This window comes from Phycodurus eques, chromosome 4 (genome assembly GCF_024500275.1).
Source record: "Phycodurus eques isolate BA_2022a chromosome 4, UOR_Pequ_1.1, whole genome shotgun sequence".
Taxonomy (NCBI): Eukaryota; Metazoa; Chordata; class Actinopteri; order Syngnathiformes; family Syngnathidae; genus Phycodurus; species Phycodurus eques.
The window spans coordinates 2,287,909-2,312,915 of NC_084528.1; the positions used below are offsets into that span (position 1 = coordinate 2,287,909).

General features: G+C 41.9%; 1 protein-coding gene across 5 annotated transcripts in view; it reads right to left on the reverse strand.

The window, feature by feature from the left end:
- taf2 (TAF2 RNA polymerase II, TATA box binding protein (TBP)-associated factor) overlaps positions 1-25,007 on the reverse strand; it is a 184,384-nt gene that overhangs the window by 7,489 nt on the left and 151,888 nt on the right. For 4 of the 5 annotated variants that reach the window (XM_061673613.1, XM_061673614.1, XM_061673616.1 and 1 more), the window contains 3 exons: positions 13,010-13,079; positions 11,977-12,086; positions 4,122-4,351 (listed from right to left, as the gene is read on the reverse strand). In XM_061673613.1, the coding sequence (XP_061529597.1) occupies positions 4,122-4,351; positions 11,977-12,086; positions 13,010-13,079 (410 nt within the window). Of the gene's footprint in view, positions 1-1,600; positions 1,707-4,121; positions 4,352-11,976; positions 12,087-13,009; positions 13,080-25,007 lie in introns of all 5 variants that reach the window. The other variant, XM_061673617.1, reaches the window with a different exon arrangement.

Sequence of the window (25,007 nt, forward strand, 5' to 3'; positions counted from 1 at the left end):
CATCTGACCCTGTGACAAACCTTCACAATTTTCTAAGTCCTGCATCATCCAGTCCTCTGATGTATTGTTACAGAAAACGCAAGCTTTGATTCTCTGCTTGAGTAGTAGGAGATGCTGTCAGCAGCGTCAACAGCTTTTTTGTTGTTGGCTTTTTATCCTGATAGATTTGTAAGAGATCTTGTGGGTTCACAAAGGCTTCTTTTAGAGGGGTGCTAACAATTAATGACTGTTTTTCTGCTGCATATCTTGATTTTTGGATCAACTGCTTGTGTGCCACTTTTAGAAGGATGCCTTTCAAATTCTCTTTTGTCGGAAGAGTTATTACATCCAAGCGGTCCAGAAGATCTAATAGTTCATCTTTGTCCTCATCTTAAAGATCATCTTTTAAGGCAATGGTTATCAGATCTCTATCTGATTGACTTGTGTACAGAGGATACTTTCAAAGAGCATATCATCTGACACTTTCTTCTCACCAAAAATAAGTGCCACTGTGAAAACAGGGACAAGGCGACAAGGAAAGCATCCATGGCCTTCATATCCTTTCAGCAGACTCCGGCAAATGGATTTCCACTTTTCTTCCTGCCATCTAGGAGACAGTGATGGAACTCTAACGTCCTCCCCCTCAGCTGTGTGGTCCATTAACTCTGTCCAAAATGCAGCATAGAAATCCCTTGAAACACCATCTGCATTAGCTCCTTTTTCATTGATGTCAGTGTATTTTAAGTGGTGTTTGAGCAGTGCTGCATCCTTAAACTGGCTAATCATCTCCTCCAGAAGATGGACTCTGTGAAGTTTTAGGGTGATGACACATTCAAGATCATATGGAGCTATAGAATCACTTGCTTGATCACCTGCATATACTGTGTCTGGAGTGTTGAATGTTGCTGTGCTTAATGTGGAAAGAGTGACTGATGAGATGGCCAGCTTATCGACTTCAAACTGCAGGATGGGTTGATGTATCAAAGTGTCATTCAGCTGACTTGCCATGGGTTCTCCAAGGACAGGGCCGATCGTCACCTCAGATGTCAGAAATTACATCTGCATCTAACTCCTTCAAATCAGCCGACTGAATGACCATGGCTTGAAGATCATCTTCATGTGTGTCTCTCAGCTGTCCATCAATATTTGCATCAGAGCTTTCTGTCTCAGTCTATTAGTGAAAAGGTAAAATCTTAACACGCCCATTCTTCGCACTTTGTAGAGGTCTCCAATTGTGATATCTTCATCAAGTACAGCTTCCACTTGATAGTCTAATATGTCACAACTGAATGCATCACATCTTCCAAATCTACTTTTTACATTTGGAAAGAAAATGTATTTAGCGTACTGTAATATGTCAGCTTTTTTGGACTCTTTGGACACAGCAAGCGTCCTCGTTCCCCCTCCTTTGCGTTTCCTTATTTGTTTACCTTCATGAATCCACCCCAACACAACTTTTCTGGTCGGCTTGTCAGCCCATTTGTTGTTTTTTGTGTAGGTTATTTTCCGCTTTTCAGTTGTAGTCTCCTCATGATCACTTTCATTATCCTCATTTCCAACACCCATGTTTTTTCAAGCAGTGAATTTTTTTGGGGGGATTCTCTTGTTCCTTTATTTGCACCTTTGTTTTCCAAACAGAAGCGTCTTGCTGCTATGCGATCTCCATATGTTGGGATGTAGCCAGCCAGACTGTTGTCATCTATGAAGGCAATGACTGTGGCATCAATCTATCAAAACAGAAACAAATGTATGCACATTCATTGACATATGCACACTTACATAATGTAGACTGATACCATTGTGTAAGGCAATTGTGTTGCAATCTAAAAATGTTACAAGTCATATAAAATACTGAGGACACCTGGAGTGGGGATCAGCATTTGCCCGACGATACGATTCTATCACGATAATTGAGTCACAATTCGATTATTGTGATATGCTCGTATTGCTATTGTGATATTTTGCAATATATTGAATTTCTATTTTAATTTATCATGCAATTTATTTTTCCTTTCATTAACAGAGGGGTACCAACAACTATCTGTCAGTATGTATACTGTATATGTACAGATAGATGGATAGACAAACAAGATAGATAGATAGATATAGAGTACATGCATTATAGGCTAACATTATATAATTATATGGCTGTCTTTAATTTATATAATATTGCCACACAAAATTATCTGATGGATGTTATAGTGAATGGATCCCCCTTCCCCAACTGAGCTGCGAGTGGTCCTCTGTTTTCACCCAGGGACTCACAATTCCCTATTGTTGCAGTCAAATTCCATTCTGACCAAGAAAAGGTATTGTTTAAAAATAGCCTCTGAAAACACGTTTCATTTTTAAACATAACTATAGTATGCTTTGTTTCATGCTGTGGTGATATTCACATTCCCAAGACGTCATTTCAAATGAGTTTGACATACCACCTAAAGCATATTGCTAGACATGACCTCCACTAGCCTGTATTTGTTAACATAGTAAATTAGAGCGTTAGGGTTAGTTAATAGAGGATCAGGCAGATATGCTTCTCGCCCCATACATCTGACCACTACAAAAAAAATCACAATACAATTCCATTACCGTAATACCCTCAGTCATCGCGTTTCTGATGCATTCGTACTTGTTTTCCAAACTGGGATGCGCGTGAAATAGCTCATTGTACAGGGGGGTTACATGGTTGCTTTACGACATAATTCCGTTTCAACGGCGGCGACGTAACCTGATTTTGTCTATCACTCACACCCAGCAGTAAAGTAATTACAGTAAATATTTTGACGAAAAACACTTCTAGGCCATAAGAATCAAACAAAAAACAGTAGTGTTATTGTGCCATGTTACGACATAGTGAATTCGTACGCAAACTAATTCATTGAGTTTCGTTCTGCACTGTCGTAAACCGAGGACTCCGTGTTATTTTTAGGTGACTGCGAGTCCGTGGACCACTCTTGGTTCTTGACCCACCCACCAGTTGAGAAGCCATGCCCTAGACTCGAGATGCCTACTTCAGCAGACAAACAATTAATTTGCAAACATACTCCAATTAATTTCACACCGGAGTTACCTTCAGCTAACTTGTGCTAAGATGAGTTGCCTAGCTAGCATACAAGAGTGAAAAACAATAGGATACTAAGAATAAACTTACATGTTCTTGCTCCTTGCGTAAGAGGCAATCTTCAGGTACACCACGACTTTGTAAAAAGCTCAGCAAATCCATGTTTTGCGCAACACTCAATGGTAGAGGCCACTTCTAGCTGTGTGTTCCTGTTTCCTTAACGCCACCTTGGAAGAATGTGAGTGACCACAGGGTCGCAACAACTTGACGTCCTCTGCGAGGCCAACTTTTTCACTTTATAACGTAGAACTTATTATGTTTTAACATATTTTTCACGTTATAATGTGATAAATTACACGTTATAATGTGATTCATTTCATGTTATAACATGAAACATTTCACATTGTACCATGAAATTATTCACGTTATAATGTGTAATTTATCACGTTATAACATGATAGTGAAATTATTATTTTTTTTTTGGTGTGGCAGCAATACGCTTCTGTACTACAGCACCTCTGCCAGCTGGTGGACACAGTCATTCAGTATCCACCCTGGGATGTTGTCAGGACATGCAGCCTTGCGGGGGTTAGTCCTTTACAGGGTCTTCCTCACATTTGATGCTGTTAAACTGAGGGGCGTATCATCAGGTGGTGGTGTGGATCTGGCGCTGGGGGTGTTGTTGTTGGGTTCCTCCCATTTAATATGAATTTGAGAGTGATTGGTTAATTCCAAGCACAGCTAATCCCTACTGGTAAGAGGGTGTGCAACCTTTTGCTCCCACATTAGCTCAGTTGCCAAATTTTACTTCCCCTCTCGAAAAGCTTTCTTATTTTTAATTGAGCTGTACAGGTTCTAGGTGACACGATGAAAAAAAGTGATTCAATGACTGATATGGTCTCATTGTCATAAATCACAAAAAAACTGGCATTTGAACAAGGGTGTGTAGACCTTATATTTACTGTATTTATATATTGTAATCCCTCAATAAGAACAAGTACATTTTCATCTGTCCTGCATAAACAGTCTATTTTGCCTTAACCATTTTGTGTCATCAAGTTTATTTTTGCATAGTACTTACAGGTGGGTAATTTAAGCCAACGCCATGGATTCCTATACTGGCAGGTGTGTCGATAACAGCACCCACCATCAATTCAGGCTTGATGGTGGGGTTTAGTACAGCTTTCTTCTCCTTTAGGTTCAACACAAGACCAAGCTCAGGGAGGGGCAGGCAGGAAGGCCGAGTCAAACCAAACAATGTGTAGTAGAGGTTCACAGCATCACAACGCAGGCGCCAATCATGAGAGGTACCTGTGTAGAAGACAAGAAAATTAATTGAAAGATCAATGTAGTGACTCTGACCCAGTTGCCAAAACCTCCCCCACAACTTGATAAGCTGCATTCTTCCCTGCGGCCCTCCTGTGAGACAGCCACTGGGAGGAAGGCTGGGCTTATGTCAAGTGGACCCTAAAGTAATTAGCAGGTCCCCTCGAAATCTTGGTTTGCAGTCATCAAGGGATCATATTCTTTGTTTGAACTGACAGCAGCCAAAAGGGGGGAACCTCTCTCCAGGGAGACCAAACTGGGACCGATCAGGGAATGCAAATACAGCAATGAACTATTTGGTTAATATTCAAACATGCGTGCAAGGCACCACCCACTGGCCTTTGAGAGTACTGCAACACGTGAACCTCGATTCAAAGCTATTTTTAACTGAAGAGAAAATGTCCGTTTTGATATTTCACGAACTCTGCAGAAATATTCCAAATGTATGCCTTGATGTCTGTGTGTCAACTTCACAGGTGTGGCTGCGAGACTTTGAGAACTGTTTGTCTTGGTTTGAAGCTAAGCAGCATGAAATGTGATTGAACCATAAGCAGTTGATTTGCCAAAACTAAACCGTCATTCTATATGCTTGATCTATGAGTAAAGAGTACAAAGTTTAGAGTATTTTATATTAAGATATGATTTTTACACCACCTTTTTGGCAAAATTTGTTGACTAAATTCAAGTCGATGGGCGTGGTCTTGTCCGGTCCTATGTCCTCTTAGACATGTCCCCTGGGTATTTAACCCCTGACTCCCGCCTCCTTGTTTTTTTTCTCCTCTCTTACTTGTCTAGCTTTTTTTGTATCTGGCTCTCTTGGTTTTCCTCGGTGCCCCCCCCCTTTATTTTCTTTTGTCCTCCGGCGTCACCATGTGCGTGAACGCCCACCTCAATTTAGCCAACAGCGTTTTTCGATTGAGTAAGCCGGCCATGCGGCTTCGATCTCTTTCCCTAGCCACGATCGGTTGGTGGAGCCTCAGCAAGCAACTACCTGCATCCCGTAATGGTCACGCACGCACACTGCTGAGAGGAGGAGCTTGGCCCACCACCAGTTCAATCGGCAGAAAAGTTATGGGTGCACCCCGAGTGGACAACAATTTTTCTTCTTCCGCCTCTTTTGTTTTATTTTTCTCCAAATTTTTCTACAACTAAACCTGCTTCATTTTCCTCCTGACGACCACCCCCACCGACCAGCTGATCTACGGTCGTGAGTACCGCACAATAAGCGTTGCTAGGATGTACAACATTAGTGCCTAATAACTTTGGGAAATTACTAGCTTCCCACAAAATCCCAACTTGGTTCACTGTCTCTCTCGTCCGGATGAACGCTTTAAACGCTCACGTTTTCAACTTTAGTCCCACAACACAGTGTTCTATTTACCTTTTCGTGTGCCAATTTCTTTTTTTTTTGCACCATTATTCGTATTTTCTGCCGGTAGTTAGCCTCTGTGTGTTTCCCAATAGATTTCATTAAATGTTCTATAAAATTTCACTCTTTGTTGTGTTTTGTGTGTGTTTTGAGTTTAATAAGGAGACCTCTGTAATCTACGATTTAGATGAGACTGACAAAAGGTTTTTCACTTTGGCTTTTTTATACAAACAAAAAGTGATGTGGTGTCCTTTACGAGACAAAATAGCTTGATTTATAACGTTAAGAGTCAAATCACGCTAAACCGGAAGAAACGCAAGCGTCGCTGGTTGGACAAATTTATTTCTTGAATAAATTCAAACGCCAATAGAGGCTAAAATCACATACCTGCCAATTGACGATGATTGGTAAAAATGAGCAAATGTTGACTGCAAAGTAGTCACCCGATTATATAGGTCAAGGATCTGACATGGTTTAACTGAACACAAAGTGAATATGTCACAGTGCACTAGGGTTACACAGTACACTGGTGCCAAGTATCGGGATAACTTGCCATCCAAAATGAAATGATGCCACGTGTAGTATCATGTATCGGTGTTAAGTATTGGTAATTAAAAGAGTGCTCTCCACTGCCTCTGTGTCAGTAGTGGGTGGCACCGTTCTCATTCTTCAAAGCGTGTTCACAAAGAAAAAGAAATAACCATAAGCACTTGTGCTCCCGGGCACTGTGTGTGAGTCAGATATGAAAATATTTTGCTTGGTGTTAAATTTTTGTGTTAACACGTATCATGGAAAATTAGTCAGTTATCTGTAACACCAGAATGGCCAATTAATCAGAAAATAAAAGCAGCCATTTAATTCTAATACTTATTGAAATAATTGAGAATATAGGGGGCTGGGTCAAAAAACTTTGCATGGTGTAAAGAAAAGGCGTCCAAATTATGAACATCCATTTTCTTAGCAGTCCGCAGCATAGACTAAAATGAACATTTGACTCGAGGTTCTTTATGACCAGTATCAATATCAAACCTATGAACTAAAAGGCAATGTGTGTGGAACTAGTCTAATTGACTTAATATTCATTAATTGTTTCAGCTAAAAGTTAAATATAGCATTGTTAAAATAGTTATTTGGGAGTTTTATCACGTCAAATGTTTATATGTGCATGTTTTAACTTGACTTCCTGTTTTAAACTTGTAGCCTTTTATTTTGAAGGGTACGCACTCAGCATATATTGGCACAAAAAGTAACTTCTCACAGCACCGGTGATTTATTTATTTATTTAATGGATGGAACCAAATGCTATAAAACGCTGGTGATTCCTTTCCCTACCCAACGATGAGGCACAAGGTCAGTGTTTGTGATACTGTGCGGCAACGTTTATGTGAATTTTGTCCCAATTCATTGTGATGTAAAGGTCCTACGGTGACGTTTTAGCCCAATGTTAAATTAAACTTTTTTTTTTTTTGTCATCGGTGCTTACGTTGGTTTGAAGACTAAAATAAATGCTAAATACCATCGGTGCAAAAGTGCAAGCAACCGTTCACCGTTTTAGCTGTCTCAATAATGTCGCATAGACATTTTATTGTTTCACTCATCCAGTTGAGAGAGTTGACTTCACTGATGCTCTGCGCGGTGTAGGCTGAGGCGCGACGTGCGTCAGACATTGTGAAAGTCTCCTTTGCACAATATAATCTTATTCCAAGTGTTGCACTGAGGCGACTGCTCATTAATTTTAACAAAGTTAAGACACCCTTTTGTTCGCCGCAGCCGCGGTTGGGCACACGCACGTTATCGTGCGCGTTCTTATTCGTTGGTTTATGCCGCTTCTTTGTAGTTTTTCGCCACTTCTTATTCGCAGCTGGAGGAATAGGGCATCGAAACTGGGAACTGAAATCCTTAAATTTGAACAGTTCCGGGAGTAGCATTAGCCCTAAGCGTGTAGCTAACCGCGGCGAGCCTGTTCAGATGCACAACAGATTTACTCCTTTGTGGAGTCCCATTCCTGCTCAGTCTATTGGTTCCCACACATTAGTCATAGGTGATTCCATCACTCGTAATGTCGAGCTTTAAAACCCAGCTAGTGTAATGTGAATTCCTGGGGCCAGAACCCCCGAAGCTAGCCTTAGACAGCTGACCCGCATTAGGCCTTAGACACCAGCGTGGGGCTAACAACACTAGCACTTTTAATGTGGCTTTGTGTCGACACCGTAGTGCCATTCAGAACTAAAACACGTCCAAAGACATTTACCCCTTGTTTCATAGATGAAACCAGAGAACTAAAATAAGCATGTCGGAAGCTTGAGTGCAAATGGCGAGCGACTAACTTAAGGTCTAATTTATTATGAATGAATGAAGTTTGAGGCAGTTCTACACAGCAGTCATCGAAGCAGTAACATACAAAGATCTGCTTTCAGATTTTAAAATCACTTTTATAACTTGTAACCAAATTGGAAGCCTTTTTTAAACAATTTTTCAATATTTGAATTTAATTTGGCCATGGCACAACCATGTTGCCACTGAGAACATCTTTAGGTTTCTTTGTCTGTTAGTGGGAAGCCTGGCATTGCATGCTGTGCACCAGTGTGTTGTAATCTGGGGTGTAAATTGACACTGCAACTCTGGGTCTTGCAAGTGTCCATCAGTGAGGCACGTTTTGTGTTTGTTTTTGATTAAGTTCGAGTCAGTATAGGCAGATTCACACAGATGGGTTTATCCAAACAAGTTGGCAACGTTCATAGCTGCTGTACATATACCCCTGTACTTTTCTGTCAACAAGTTGCCGAAGGTTTGGTGCAACCTGATAGGCTTGAAGGTTCAGATCCTTTTGGAATGTTACAATTTCAATCTTCACCTGTCCAGCATCCATGATGAAAATTGCACTTATAGCTCAGCAATGTATGTTGTGTCCATGTTCACAAAAGGGTTGGAAATGAGTGACACACAGGGCTCAAGCTGACAAATGTAGCGTATATTGGTTGGATAAAAATGTAATTAATTTAGGAGAAAAGAATAAGCCGGAAGCGACGCCTGCGTTACTTCTGGATAAGCGTAATTTTAAATTTAATTGTTAAAATAAAACTAATCTATCAAGTAGAGGGGCACCATGTCACTTTTTATATGTATAAAATTTAGGGAAAGTGACGAGAAACCTTATGAGTCTCGTAATCTGAAGGTTGCTATACTTTATGAAATTTTGAGTTCTAGATGACAGAGGTTTACACAAACACAGAACATACACAAAATACGACCAAGAGTGGAATTTTATAGTATATTTAATGACATCTACAAGGGATCTCGAGGGAAACACATAAGGGGTCTAACTAAAGAAAGAAAACACTAATAATGGTAAAAAGAAGAAAAATAGGGCGATGAGTCTCTGCACTCTCACAGCAGGGCTGCTTGGAAGACTGCAGTTTACCAAGTTGTGCGGTGGGGGGGGGATTCTGGCAACTGGATTAGAGTCACTACACAAAGCTCACTAAACCTGTTGTCAAATTCATGCCCAAGTCTGTTTTATTACATCAAAGTCTCAGATGCATAAGCATTGTCTTTCAGCACCATCTGCACACAAGGAAACTGCAGCTCCTGTTTTTTCCCCTCGGGAAATCTTTAAACGCATTAATAGCACTTATCATATCAGTAAAAGGTCTTTCGTTTGCCTTGCAGATCACAGTTCAAATGGTTTAGTTTCACAGTAATGCCTGTTAAAAATGTGAGGTCAAGTGCCCACTCAGTATCCTCCAGCAGCAAAGTGTCTTCGCCTTTGGATTGCATGAAAACTTTGATTTCTCTCAAAAGTGGGAAAAAATTAAATAAATAATATTAAAATAAAATCATCCCATGCTGAGCCATCGGATTTCCGTGTGTAGTAACAGGTCACATATTCAGCTGACAGCTCCTCCAAAAGCACCTTGAATGTTCTGTGCTGTTTAGCTCTGGAGCGAATACGGTTTATGATCTTCACGACGGGAATCATCAATTGCTCAAAGCCCGATCACTGTTGGACATAACGCCTACTGGTGAACGATGCAGTGGTAATGCAGAAACTTTGGGAACTGTGTGTGTCACCTTTACAGTGATCAATGAATCCTGGAGCCCCACCTGTAGTCACCGATATCAGTTTTTCCAACGGTACCTCTTTTCTACGAAAAAAAAATCCTTCACTGGGTTGTAGATTTCAACTACCCTTGTAGTTGCCTTTAAGGGCAGTACTGTCAAAAGTTATTTTGTGGAGAAATCAAACACCATCCGGATAAACACCATTAGCTGTGCTGTACTGCTGCTGTCCACAGACTCATCACACTGGATGCTAAACCACCTCCACTTCGCCAGATCCCGGTCCAGCTGATCAGGCAAGTTCTCAGAAATAGCCAACACTCTTCTAACCATAGTAGTTGCCCCCAATTGGACATCGGAGAGAGAGGAGATTACATCGGTTCCAGACTGATTGTCTTTAAGTACTGTTTTTGCAATTATCATCATGGCTTCTTAGAAAAACTCCCCATCTGAAAATGCCTTATTTTTCTTCATAGAGAAGTGTGTAGCTCTAAATGAGGCTTTTGTTATTTTTTGGGCGTTTTTTACCGATCTCGTGAAAAAAAGACTGCAGTTTGCACAAAGCTGCCATCAACTCACTGACTTTTTCCAGCTCGTAGTGCGCTGCCTAATGGGTAGTAAGCATGGAAGCTTGTGTGGCACATTCTGAAATGTCTCTCACATTGTGCTGCTTTGGCGTCACCATAGTCGCTGCATAATTGAGACATGAAGCATTTTTTCACTGTAGTAAAAACAGAACTTGTCCTCCCATTCACTGTGAAAGTTATGTTTCCGTTCTTTTGTCTGCCATGTTTTTTGGGGGTTTAAATTAGCTCAATGTTGTTGTGCCTACTAGCTTCTTTCTACCAACACTACGGTTTGGTCACACACTACAATATGACCTTTGAACTTTTTAATAATGTCATTTCCAATTTTACACCAAATTAAAAATAGCAAAATAGCATTTTTTTTTTAAAATGTAAATTTAGAATAGCAATTAAGACACATCGCACCGTGTTGGTGACCCCTCCACTTTGCCTTTGAATTGTCAATAAAATTGAAATGTGTCAATATTTTACTTCTTTCCCTGCTTTCATTCATTTTCTTTACTAGTATTCCTTTCATTCTTTTGTGAGTCTACCCTTGCACTCTTAATTCTTGTTTCCCTGCCTCCTCTCAACTCAACTCTTGTGCGAAGCATGCTGTGTAATTGTATGTGTAAAAAAAACCAGTGCAATGACCTATCACGTGCCTACACAATGCAGCGCGTATGCACCTCTGCACCCTGAAGCCTCTCCCCTCTGCACAGTGCCCAGTGAGAGAGAAGGGGAGGCGGAAAAAACGCAGCTACCGATCAGGAGACGGCTCCTGTTGTTTACTTAAAACAACCGGATCTAAGAGCCGTTTCGTGTGGCGCGCCAGTGCAACCTCTCTTTCTTTTTTAAGCGCAATGTTGAAAAATGAGGTCACGTGCGCCCAAATTGGTTGCACTGTAGAGCCCTGAACTGGTCTCCCCATTACAAGTCTGCCAAGCATTAACTACTTACACAACCCTGATGAAGTCCTCTCACACGACAGTACTGGACTACAATCTTCTGGACCACTGTTCACCTATAAACGCACACTTTTTCAGTCACTCTGCTGCTTGGTTTAAACTTAAATTCCATACACGCAAAGCAATATTCCCATTCTTTACTATAAGGACATGCTCTACACTGCTAAATTAATAAGCCCCCTGAATCCCATTACATTTCAAATACGGTCAACACAGATGCAAATCACAGACAACCTAACCGACTCTTATCCTAGTTAACAAATCATTACTCCCACCGGACTTTCTACCTCTTTAATTCTATCCAACAAACCACTGTACACTCTAGTGACATTTTCTAAATTGCAAATCCATCATCAATCAACAATTAGCTTCCATCACACACATCACATCACATATCATGCCTCCCCCCGCTGCTCCAATCTCCTTCACGTGTCCACATTATAGCTTCAAACCTCTCTCTGTTTCAGAAATATACATATTATAAAATCCTAACCGTCCACTTGCCAGAAAGTGTTGTCAAAGCCGCTGCTCAATTTCTGATGCCCTTAACAACTGCCTCTGTTCATTCCTCTGATGTATATGAATGCATGAAGTGGAGAAAGTCTTTTGACAGACAAGCAGGTCGACAAGCACGTGTCTGTGACTCACCTGAGTTCATAAGCTTCCAAAGCTGGTCCACCAGAGCTTCATTGCATATAGTTGATTCTGTTGTCTTGGTGAAGGGTGGATTCTTACAAAGCATGGCTAGGATCTTATGTCTGACAGAACAACAAATGGTGAAAATGTTAAAATCTACATAAAACAGTCTTTGGTTACTAATGCAGCATAAAAACACAAAACCCCACATTCGCATAGCATATTAAATTACACACACACACATATATATATACATATACACACACACACACACACACACACAGATAATATATACAGGGATCTCGTTTGATGTGCGTCCCGCCTCTCAGACGCACAAAAATTAGCAGGGCCACATAAAGTACAATCAATCTGCGTCTTCGAACACATCGCTTAGTACTCCGGCGTGGTGCTGGAAATCTGGCATATGATTTTTTTTTATTTGGACGAGACTGGCTAAGGTTGGCATTTGTGAATTTATTTCATAAAACTCTGACTGTGGGTTGTCTTTTAAACAGTGGCTTTTTAGGCATGTTCTTTGTATCCTCAAGATATTTGGTGACTTACCAAATGTATGAGGTGAGATTACTATATTTTTCTGCTAAGAATAAGATGCCAAATTGTATCTTTCAAGGCGAGGTGGCGACGAGGAGAGTCATGAGTGCAGGTGAAACTGCGCGGATAATTACAGAGATTAAGTCAAAAGTTAAAATTCATGTAATTGATAAATTGCGGTAGTTTGTCAGGTCTGAAAGCAGTAAGCCTCATGAAATAGAGTGGATCACTGAAGTGGATTTAAGACAGGACATAGAGGCAAGGCAAAGGTATTCAGATTAGGAGTAACCTTATATAACACAAAGCCCATGTTAATTATTTTACAAAACGTGAGGGGACAAATCACTAACATGAATTTACTACTGCGTTACAGTAGGTTAGTGAATGACCATGGCATGTTACAGCTTCCATCCATCTAAAACGTACTTTTGTAAACTGAGGACCCCCTGTCCCACAGTATCAGTATATCCAGAAAGCCTGTATGCTTACTAACCTGACATAAGGAGCTGGGTCATTCTGAACCAGGTTGAGAAGCCACTGTAGCTCAACTGAACTCTTTTCAACTGCAAAATAAATGACAACATGAACAAATGACTATACAGTGGAACCTCGGTATTTGCAGGGAATAAGACCGGACCACAAATAGCAAAAACCCACAGATAATTGCCGCCAATTACAATTGCATTGCAAAAGAGAAAATAAAAAAATCCCCAATTTGTTTTTCTTGAACCCAAAAACATTCTTGAATAAGAGGAGATAAACCGGCACTAAGCGTTTTCAGGGTTGTTGACCCCCCCCCCCCCCCCCCACACACACACAAAAAAAAACAAAACAAAAAAGAAAACAAACAAACAAAAATCTGCAGATCAGCGAAAACCACTTTCTTCTTCAATTCACTTTGATCATATGTAAACACACTTTGTATTTGACTATTGTTCTTTTAGTACTAAAATCATCAAATATGGTACCCTTTTTTCTGAATACATTTTAAATGAATCTAGTTATTGGGTCAAGGCTAATGTTTGTTCTGATTACCCCGTGGCAGTCATTTTCATATATGGCAGGGCAGTGGATACTGGCCATCTGCCTCACAGTTCTGAGGACCTGGGTTCCAATCTGGCCTCGGCTGTGTGGAGTTTGCATGTTCTTCCTGCACCTGTGTTGGTTTTCTCTGGGTACTCTGATTTCCTCCCACATTCCAAAAAACATGCATAGTAGGTTAATTAAATATTCTAAATTGCCCATAAGTGTGAATGTGGGTGTGAATGGTTGTTAGTCTATGTGTGGCCTGCGATTGGCTGGCGACCAGTTCAGGGTGTACCCCGCCTCTCGCCCAGAGTCAACTGGGATAGGCTCCAGCACGCCTGTGACCCTAGTGAGGATAAGCGGTATGAAAAATAGATGGATGGATGGTTACTGGCAAAGAATGCTTTGCGGGCGCTTCAGCTGCTCCAGTGTGTTCCACTGACGTGTATGTGTTCACTGTGATGGGTTAAATGCAGAGAACAAATTTCATGTGCATGCATGCATGTTCATGACAATATAAGGTGATTCTTCTTCTTCTTTGCCTTTCCTAAAGGTGCTGTTATTTTTGAAATACCATATCTATAATTTAGAGACATTTTTTGTAACTATTTATTTATCCATCCATCGATTTTCTGAGCTGCCAATCACAGGGCACTTACAAACAATAAACCATTCGCACTCACATTCACACCTATGGGCAATTTAGAGTTGTCAATCAACCTAGCATGCATGTTTTTGGGATGTGGGAGGAAACCGGAGTGCCCGGAGAAAACCCACGCAGGCACGGGGAGAACATGCAAACTCCACACGGGGATTGAACCCCGCTCCTCAGAACTGTGAGGCAGACGATCTAACCAGTCGGTGACCGTGCCGCCTATTTATTTATGATGCACAGAAAAACAAATTCACACCTGTCTCAGTTCACTTACAACTTGAATACAGAAACAAATAAGTCTATTCAGTCTGGTTTAATTGTTCTGAGACAGAAAATATTGGACAAGTATTAATCCAGTTTAGCATCTCTTAACATGTTTTGTTACATTGTTTTCTGAAATGTAAAAGTGTTTCTGCTTTTGTAAATTTGTTTTCTGAAATGTAAAAGTGTTTCACAATTTGTGATATTGTTTTGCACTTCCAGGGCACCGCACCAATTCCCATTTCTCCTTAAAATTATTGTTACTGGATTCAGATTGTAGTGCTTAGTTTAGTGATTTGCGATTTGCTTTGTTTGTTTAGTGATTTTTAAAATAACGAACCTTTTTTTTAACTCACCCTTTGAATATTCCATAAATAATGCCTCAAACTTGGTTGGTTCATTGTATATTTATTCACATTCACCTTTGTTTCATATTCATCTTTTGAAATGAAACCCAAATTTCTTCAGTATACAACAAAAAAAGGAATTGACCTTGCTGTTCCAATACTTTTGGTTGAGACTGTAAAACAAGAGAAAGTTTTGGGTAAGTTGCAGCATTCGCACCCCTCCTGGAGACGTCACCTTATCGTGGTGGTGGGGTTTGTGTGTCCCAGTGATCCTAGGAGTGAAGTTGTCTGGGAATTTATGCTCCGGGCTGGGTCTCCCATGGCAAACAGGTCCTAGGTGAGGGACCAGACAAAGCACCGCTCAAAGACCCCCGCCCCTTAAAGATCAATATTATTGAATCACTTTTCCCCTTGCCCGAGTGCGGGTCACCGAGCCCCCACTCTGGAGCCAGGCCCCGAGGTGGGGCTCGATGGCAAGCGCCTGGTATCAACCCGGAAGAGCTGGATGAAGTGCGTGGGAAGAGGGAAGTCTTGGCTTCCCTGCTCCTGTGACCTGACCTCGGATAAGCAGAGGTAAATGGATGGATGGCAGCATTCGCGTGACCACAAAGACACATTTCAGGAAACTTGGTTTGGAAACGTTTTAAAAATTAATAAGATTGGCTCCTGTTCAGTTATGCTGTTCACGCGTTACTCAACAAACACAGCTTTTTGAGGTAATGAGCAATATAGCATCTTACTACTTGTAAATCAGTAATCAGATTAAAGTTAGTGTGGAGAACGATATATGTTCGTAAAGGCAAGAGATACGACTGTTCTATTAGCAGACTCCAGAATCGATACAAAATCCACCAGGAACCCTTAGATACATAAGTGGACCGGATATCGCGAGGCGAGGAATCGGTTGCTTGTGCAACACATGTAGAAAAATATAAGAGTGCACTAGTTTGAAGTCCAGAGTATTTTTGGAGGTACAAGATACAAAATAAACAAACTGCTCTCTCAGAGATAATGAAGACATTTCGATTATAAAAAATATTCCCCAGTTATGATGCTACATACTCAGTTAACATTGCTCCTTTCAAATGTGTATCATCTTTAATAGCAATACAGATGAACTAATTTTGCCATTTTACAAACCACCTGAATAATGATGTAACGATTGATTGTTGCTTGGGTCTGGTGGCCTAACTGCTACCAGTAGCTAACTGCTAATGCTGTGTGTGCTGCCAGCAGTGAGTGACAGGCTGTGCTCACTGCGCTATCATTTTTGTGCTTTCCACACAATCACTTGGGTGGTACTTCAAATGAATAAACACAGTGTTGCCCGTTTGCTTCCACTCTGGGGCGGGTCAACTGAGGAGGCGTGGTTTCTGTTTATTCCCACAACTGTTCCTCGCTCCTCAAAACACAATGTGAACCGGATGTTTTTCTCACGCCACCATATTAAGGAGCGTCTCAATTGTCTTATATGCGCATCAAGGAGCGAGGTTCGAGGATCAAGGAGCTTCCATGGACTAGCTTAAATCAAGGGACATAGGATGTATCGTCTGCAGAAGTTTCAAACCTCCTCGATGGTGAGGTATGAAAATGGGTATGCGCCAGCTGGAATGGAAACAGAGCAGAACTTGAATTTAAATAGTTAATCTTCTCTTTTTGTCATTATTTTAGTTTGAATATACATATTTTGCTGAGTGTTCTATTTGGGGCAGTATTTGATATGAAAATGACTTGAATATACTGGCTCCTGGTTACTACGTACGCCCCAACCACCAAAACCCCAATCTCTTTGAAGGCTGTAATTTTGTCAAATGCAGTTGGGCACAAAGAAAAACGCTCTGTTGGTTTTACACTATTTTTGCATTCAACTTATTACATAAGCAACACATCAACACTTTACATATTTACGAGTCACTCCAAATATGTGCTGTCCACCTTGGTGAAGATGGACTTGGGATAGACCAATATCCTTGTCTCCTCAATGGAATTTCTGGAGGGAGGCGCTAGCATGTAAACAGAGGAGCGAGGAGGTAGGAACTAGGAATGTGCTAATATATTGAAATGAGACGAGCCCCCGTCTTCTTCATATCTGTTGTCCCACCAGGTTGTGTGAGGCAGAGAGCTACTTTCTATTTTACTTTTTTTTTTTTAAAATATACAAATTATGTAAAGTGAAGTCTAGAAATTCTCTCCCCCCCCACCCCCCCCCCCCACACAAAAACAAGTAGCTAATTTATGTTCAGTGAAATCAAGAAAGACTGTCATTATTATTTTGTATGTAAAAATAACTAGTGGTGCCTTGAGATATAAGTTTAATTCGTTCCGTGACCATGCTCCTATCTCAAAACACAAATTAATCAACCCAAAAAACACATTTTTAATACATAAAAAAAAAGAAATAGCAGTATATTGTAAAATAGTTATAAAAACAGAAAAGAGAATGTAAAGATATTAACTGGTTTTATGAAGTCTAATCAAGCAAAGATACACACACGCACACAGGTTGCACTTGTTGCTTGTGCCTTTAAAAGACACACTCTCTCTCTCTCCCCCCCCCCACACTCGCTTGACCACCACCCTCTTGTGCTCCTTTCAAGCAGCAGGCTGTCTGTCGCTTCGTCAGTGGCTAAGTTCCAAAATCTTTTGTTTTTCATGTCTTTTAAAAAGAACACTTACACTCAACAGTACAGTATTTTGTACAAACACACTAACATCATTTGGACCCCCACATGACCTTAATTTCTTCTTTAATAATGTTATTAAGCAAATCGGCTTTTGAGTGAATCCTCCACGAATGGCTCGTATCTTCTGCAGACGCATCTCCGTGACTTTCCTGGCGTAAAATGGATCTCTTGTCCACATCTTGAGGGTACATATTAGTAAACTAACGGTACATTTAAATAAATTGAGGGAACAGATGACTAAATTGATGGTACAGATTAGTAAATTGAGGCTGCAGATTACTAAATTGAGGGAAGATATTACTAAACTGACGTAACAAATTAGTAAATTGAGAGAAGAAATTACTAAACTGATGTAGCAGATGAGTAAATAGAAAATATTACTAAACTAAGGGAACAGATTAGGAAATTGAGGGAACAGATCATCAATGAATTTTATTTTTCCCATACCTTGGCACCAGGGGGATCCATATTATTGTGTGTGTAACTATGGCGTTTTCCATCGTATGCTTGATGGTGGCTTTGTTGTTGTTTCAAATACATGCCATTCTCTGTTTTATGCTTTAGTTTTTGAGTAAACTCCAACTGGTGCTGGCAATATATATATCTTGAAGCCTCCTCGGATGTTTCTCTAATGAAGTAATCTATAAATACATGTAGAAGCCTGCAGATGACTATAGATGTGATTTTTTGTTCTCAAAAGGAGAATGTTCAGCCATCAGTTTGTGACCTCAAACTGACATGCACTTGGGTTCTACAGCAGGATAACGATCCAAAGCACAGCAACAAGTCAACTTTTGAATGTCTTAAAAAAACAAAATGAAGGTTTAGGAGTGGCCTAGTCAAAGTCCAGACTTGAATACGATTGAAATGCAGTGGCATGACCTTAAAAAGGCTGTTCATGCTTGAAAACCCTCCATTTTTGCTGAATTCAAACAATTTTTACAAGGAAGAGTGGGCCAAAATATCTCCACAGAGATGTGAACGACTCATTGCCAGTTATAGAAAACGCTTGATTTCAGTTGTTCCTGCTGAGGATGGCCGAAGCAGTTATTAGGTTTACGGGGCCATTACTTTTTCACACAGGGCCAGGTAACTTTGAATAGTTTTTTTCCCTAAATAAATTAAATAATTTAAAAAAAAAAAAAACATTTTAAGTTCACTTGGGTTATATTTGTCTGATATATTTTTTTTGATGATCTTAAAGTGGGGAAACGATGCAAAATTATATCCATCCATCCATTTTCTGAGCCGCTTCTCCTAACTAGGGTCACGGGCGTGCTGGAGCCTATCCCAGCTGTCATCGGGCAGGAGGCGGGGTACACCCTGAACTGGTTGCTAGCCAATCGCAGGGCACATAGGAATAAACAACCATTCGCACTCACAGTCATGCCTACGGGCAATTTAGAGTCTCCAAGTCATGCATGTTTTTGGGATGTGGGGGGAAACCGGAGTGTCTGGAGAAAGCCCATGCAAGCACGGGGAGAACATGCAAACTCCACACAGGCGGGGCCGGGGATTGAACCAGGGCCCTCAGAACTGTGAGGCTGACGCTCTAACCAGTCGGCCACCGTGCCGCCTGCAAAATTATATGAATTAGAAAATACTTTTTCACAGCCCTATAAGTTGTTAAAAACAAGATTTCCATCTCATACGACGTCACCACGCATTTACGTCGAGACGTCAGATAGAGCTTTTCCCAGCTCTTTTACAGAGCTTTTCCTAGCTCTTTTCAATGTGTTCAATAAAGATTGAGGGTGGGGGGGGGGAGCTTTTCACGGCTCTACTGAATGACGGCAAATACTTCTGATTGGATTTGCAAAAGGAATATTCCACCCCGGTGAAACGGAATGAAATTCCATTCGGATTCGGGTGATTCTGATTGTGGTGTTTATATAGAACATTTTCATTCGGTGTGGGCTTCTAAACTGATTGAATAATTGGATAAAAAGGTTCCATATAAACCAGGCTAGTCTTGCAGCTCGTTATTCTTTATTTCAGACCCAGAATTCAATTTACAGAGTAAAGAAAAACAATTTAAAAACAAGAAAGGATGTTATAATAATAACAACTATAAAAACAATACTGAAAGCAAAAAAATTAAATAAAATAAAATAATAAAGGTCGGTCTTATTTTTCATGATTTCAGAGGCATTACAAAATCAACAATATTCTCGTTTATCGTGATACTTTTGGGGAAAATATATTGTCCTCAAAAAATTATAATGGTGACAGACCTACTCCTGAATATTGCCGACCAAGCTATGGTGAACAGCACACTTAGCGGTGGTGTGCTGGTGGGGAGGCGTCAACACTGGTGAAATCAACATGGTCAACAAGCTGGAGGGGAAGGCCCGCTCTGGTTGTTCTAGAGCTTGACAACCGAGACACTGTGCCTGAGAGGACAAAATCAGGTCCATATTGGACAACTCCTCTCACCCTCACGACGATAAGCTGTGGCAGATGGGTAGGTTGTTTAGTCAACCCATCATTCCTGTTTGTGCTTTGTGCATGATTGTCCTGCATGCTTCTTCTCCTGTCCTTGTCCTCTTTTATCGTGTCCTGTCCTTCCCTCACAGGGTGTAGCACTACAGCCCCATGCAACACTCATTTAATGTTTCATTGTTGTAGATTATGTAATGGCTAACTTCTCTCATCCTGTTTACAATTAGTGCTTTGTCTTTTGTTTCTCTCTCCCCTCTAGAATATTTGTTCTGTTCGACTGATCGCCTCTGATTATCAATAAACTTCAATTATAATACTAAGAAACCACAGCGGAAGCTTAAAAATTCCACAGTGACACAGTAAAACTGTTCCGGCATAAAAGGGATACAGATCTTCCTAACAGCCGTTTTTTTTCATTCGTCTTTGGAGACATTACACGACTCACTTACACATGGGGAGGATTGCTAACCATCAAGGAGGCTACTCCGGACTTGCTTTCACCAACTTTCGCAAATCCGCTTTGTTTTTTCCCTGAGTTACTCACTAGAGCAGTGACCGCAGTCTTTGGCGCATGGAGGCGGAGGCGGCGCCACAGAGGGAAGCGAGCCGGCATCCAGGTGAACTCCGCAAGAGAGGATACAGATTGGCGTTTCCGTCGATCCACCTCGCGAATCTACGCTCCCTACCCAACAAAATGGAAAAGCTTCATCTTCTGATAAAGACAAGTAAAGACTTCGGACGTTCCGCCGCCCTGTGCTTTACGGAGACTTGGCTTTGTGAGGCTGTACCCGATGGCGCCATCATGCTTCCCGGCTTCCATCTTCACCGGGCAGACCATGACATGGAATCATCGGGGAAAACAAAAGGTGGCGGGATATGCTTCTATATCAACGGAACATGGTGTACGGACGTCACGGAGCTCAGCACACACTGCAGCCCGCATTTAGAGTCGCTGTTTTTGAACTGTAAGCCAATCTACTCGCCTCGTGAGTTTGCATTATTCATTCTCGCTGGTGTCTACATTCCGCCTCAAGCTAACACGAACGCCGCACTGCTAAAGCTCGCCGAAAAGTAACCGAAATTGAAAAAAAACTCACCCCTCATTATTCTCTGGGACTTTAACAAAGCTAAACTCAATCACGAACTCCCTAAATACAAGCAAAATCGACTGTCCTACCAGGAAAAATAAAATTTTAGACCACTGCTATACTACGCTAAATAACGCATACCGTGCCAAACCTCGTGCAGCACTGGGCTCGTCTGATCACTGCTTAATTCACTTAATACCTACATACACGCAAGAACTTAAATGTGCGAAGCCTACAGTGAAAACAGTGAAAAAGTGGACCAACGAAGCAAAGATTGAACTTCAAAGCTGTTTCGACTGCACAGACTGGAGTGTCTTTGAAAATTCAGCTGGCAGCCTGGATGAATATACGGACACTGTCACATCTTATATCAGTTTCTGTGAAGAGGTGTGTGTACCAACAAAGTCATTTCGCACATGCAACAACAACAAGCCGTGGTTCACTGCCAAACTTAAGCAGCTTCGCCAAGCCAAGGAGGATGCATATCATAGCGGGGACAGGGCCATGTATAATCGAGCTAGAAACCAGCTGACTAAAGAAATTAACATTGCAAAGAGGAACTATGTAGCAAAGTTGGAAAAACAGTTTAGCGCTAACGACTCTAAATCAGACTGGCATGCATTCCAATCGCTGACTAATTACAAGCGAGGATCCCCCCAAGCTGAGAACAATAGCACACGAGCCAATCTCTTGAATTCCTTCTACTGCAGATTTGAAAAGAACACTTTCACACTCCACACCCACCCAGGCGAACCACCGACCACAATCACACCTCTGACTTCTGCGTTAACCATGCACGAACAGGATGTGAGACGCATCTTCAAACAGCAAAAGATTAACAAAGCGGCAGGCCCAGACCATGTGTCCCCATCCTGCCTCAAAGTCTGCGCGGACCAGCTCGCTCCAGTCTTCACACAGATCTTCAAAAGATCTTTAGAACTGTGCAAAGTACTATCCTGTTTCAAACGCTCCACCATCATTCCAGTCCCCAAGAATCCTACAATCGCGGGTCTAAATGACAACAGGCCTGTCACCTTGACATCTGTGGTCATGAAGTCCTTTGAACGTCTCGTGCTGGACCACCTCAAGAGCGTCACAGGTCCCCTGCTGGACCCCCTGCGGTTTGCCTACCGAGCGAACAGGTGTGCGGATGATGCAGTCAACATGGGACTGCACTTCATCCTAGAACACCTCGACAGTGCAGGTTAGCTACGCGAGGATCCTGTTCGTGGACTTCAGCTCAGCGTTCAACACCATCATCCGTGAACTCCTTTGCTCCAAGCTTCTCCAATTCAGCGTCTCACCTGCCATCTGCCAGTGGATTTACAGCTTCCTGACGGGAAGGACACAGCAGGTGAGGCTGGGGGAGACCACCTCATCCACACGCAGCATCAGCACGGGGGCCCCCCAAGGTTGTGTCCTCTCTCCGTTGCTTTTCTCTCTCTACATGAACGACTGCACCTCAACGCACCCGGCTGTCAAACTCCTGAAGTTTGCAGATGACACCACTGTCATCGGCCTCATCAAGGACGGTGACGAGTCTGCATATCGACAGGAAGTGGAGCGGCTGGAGCTGCGGTGCGGCCTACACAACCTGGAGCTGAATATGCTCAAGACTGTAGAGATGATCGTAGACTTCAGGAGGCATCCTTCGCCACAGCTCCCCCTCACGCTGTCCAGCTGCCTTGTGTCAACCGTCGAGACCTTCAAGTTCCTGGGAATTACAGTCTCTCAGGACCTGAAGTGGGCGAGCAACATCAACTCCGTCCTCAAAAAGGCCCAGCAGAGGATGTACTTCCTGCGGCTTCTGAGAAAGCATGGCCTGCCACAGGAGCTGCTGAGGCAGTTCTACACAGCGGTCATGGAATCAGTCCTGTGTTCTTCTATCACAGTCTGGTTTGGTGCTGCTACAAAAAAGGACAAACTCCAACTGCAACGGACAATCAAAACTGCTGAAAAGATTGTCGGTACCCCTTTAAACACCCTTGAGGACTTGCATGCTGCCAGAACTAAGACAAGAGCATGCAGAATCCTCTCGGACCCTCCACATTCTGGTCATCGGCTCTCCCAGCACCTTCCCTCAGGTACGGGATACCGATCAATGTAAACTAGAACTAGCAGACATTCCAACAGCTTCTTCCCTCTTGCAATCCATTTCTTAAACAGCTAACCTACAATTCCATTGCAACATGCTGCCACTTTTTTTGTCTTGAGTTTGTTGTCACATTTCTGTTGGGCCAATTATATATTACTTGTGCACTCACTGTAGTAGTCTCGCCACGCTGCACTATTTGCATATCTGCTGTTAACAAATACTGGCCACTCATACCAGAGAAGCATCTGCCCCATTTGCACACTGACTGAGGAGTATCTGCAACATTTGCACAATCAACATTATCCCAGATTATCGCACTACTAGTCATTTTAAACCGCATACATTCCTTGAAGTCTCGGCGCCCTTTGCACAATGGTCATTGCACTGGGCTATTGCAATATTAGTCATTCAAACTGCTCTAAGTGCTAGAGGACTCTGCATCTTTTTGCAAAATTGTCAAAAAAAAAAAAAAAATGTATTGTACCGGCATTACCAGATAACGAGCAACCCTTTATTGCTCAGTGACTGTTTTTCTCAATGTCTTTATGTCTCAAAAGTGTTAACTGTCAATTGACTGTCTGTTGTCATACTAGAGTGGCTCCAACTACCGGAGACAAATTCCTTGTATGTTTTGTGGACATACTTGGTAAATAAAGCGTATTCTGATTCTGAACAAAAAAAAATGTCTGCGCATCACTCCACCCAGGAGCAGAACTGAGTGCTTCAGGAACTCACTTGTGCTCACTGCCATTAGACTGTACAACAGCAGTGGGGGCTACAACTAGTGACTACATTCCCCTCACCACAAAACTCAATCAATAGACTCATCACACACTCAATGCCAATTGCATATCGTAAAGTCGTACCTGGATTTAATAAAAGTCCCTACCTCAAAGACTGTCTGCAGCCAGGTTGGCATTGCAAATGAGACTCAGTTCGCAATTGCCTCACCTGGATAAAGGGTTAGTTTTTAAAGCTATCAAAAATATTTGAAATGTAGATTAAGATATAAGACATTAACTTGAAATACCAGTATTAACTTGAAATACCAGTATTTTTAGGTCCAGTAGGTGTCAGTATTGAGCAACATCAGCCTCATTTGCTTAAGTGACCAAGAACTAATATGTGCGATGGAAACACAAACTCGATGGGCCAGTTTCTGTAGCCGGGGATCGAATTGCCAAGGTCACCGCTCAGCTCACACTGCAACCGACACCTATGGCTCCTCCCACAGGTGGTGAGCCCATGGGAAGGGGGACCCACGTTACCCTTTCGGGCTGTGCCCAGCCGTGCCCCATGGGTGCCACCAGGCCCCACCTCCAGGCAAAGCTCCAGAGGGGGGCCCCGTTGACCCGTGTCCGGGCAAGGGAAACCTGGATCTATTTGATTTTTTTCCTTCATAGGGTTTTTTTGGAGTCGCGCTTTGTCTGGTCCCTCACCTAGGACCTGCTTGCCATGGGTGACCCTACCAGGGGCATGAAGCCCCAGATAACTTAGCTTCTAGAATCATTGGGACACACAAACCCCTCCACCACGATAAGGTGACGGCTCAATGAGAGGTTTTCTAATTGGTGAAGTCTTCGCTTTTGATTGTTGTCTTTGACCAGTGATGCAGGTAATGCATTACAAAGTTACACATGACTCTAAAATGCCACCATTTTGAGTAACTAGCAAAGTAACACGTTACTTTTCCCGGGAAAGTAATCAGACTACATATACGTCTTCAAACAGCAATAGTTACTTTTGCGACATCGTTGTCTCTCACCAAGTGCTAATTTGTGGCTGTTGATTGGAAAAACAAATGCATACCACTCAAATCTCAGCAACCAGAAGAAAGCGATTGGGAGGTGATTATTTATTGTACAATGCACAGTGATGGTATACTACCATAAA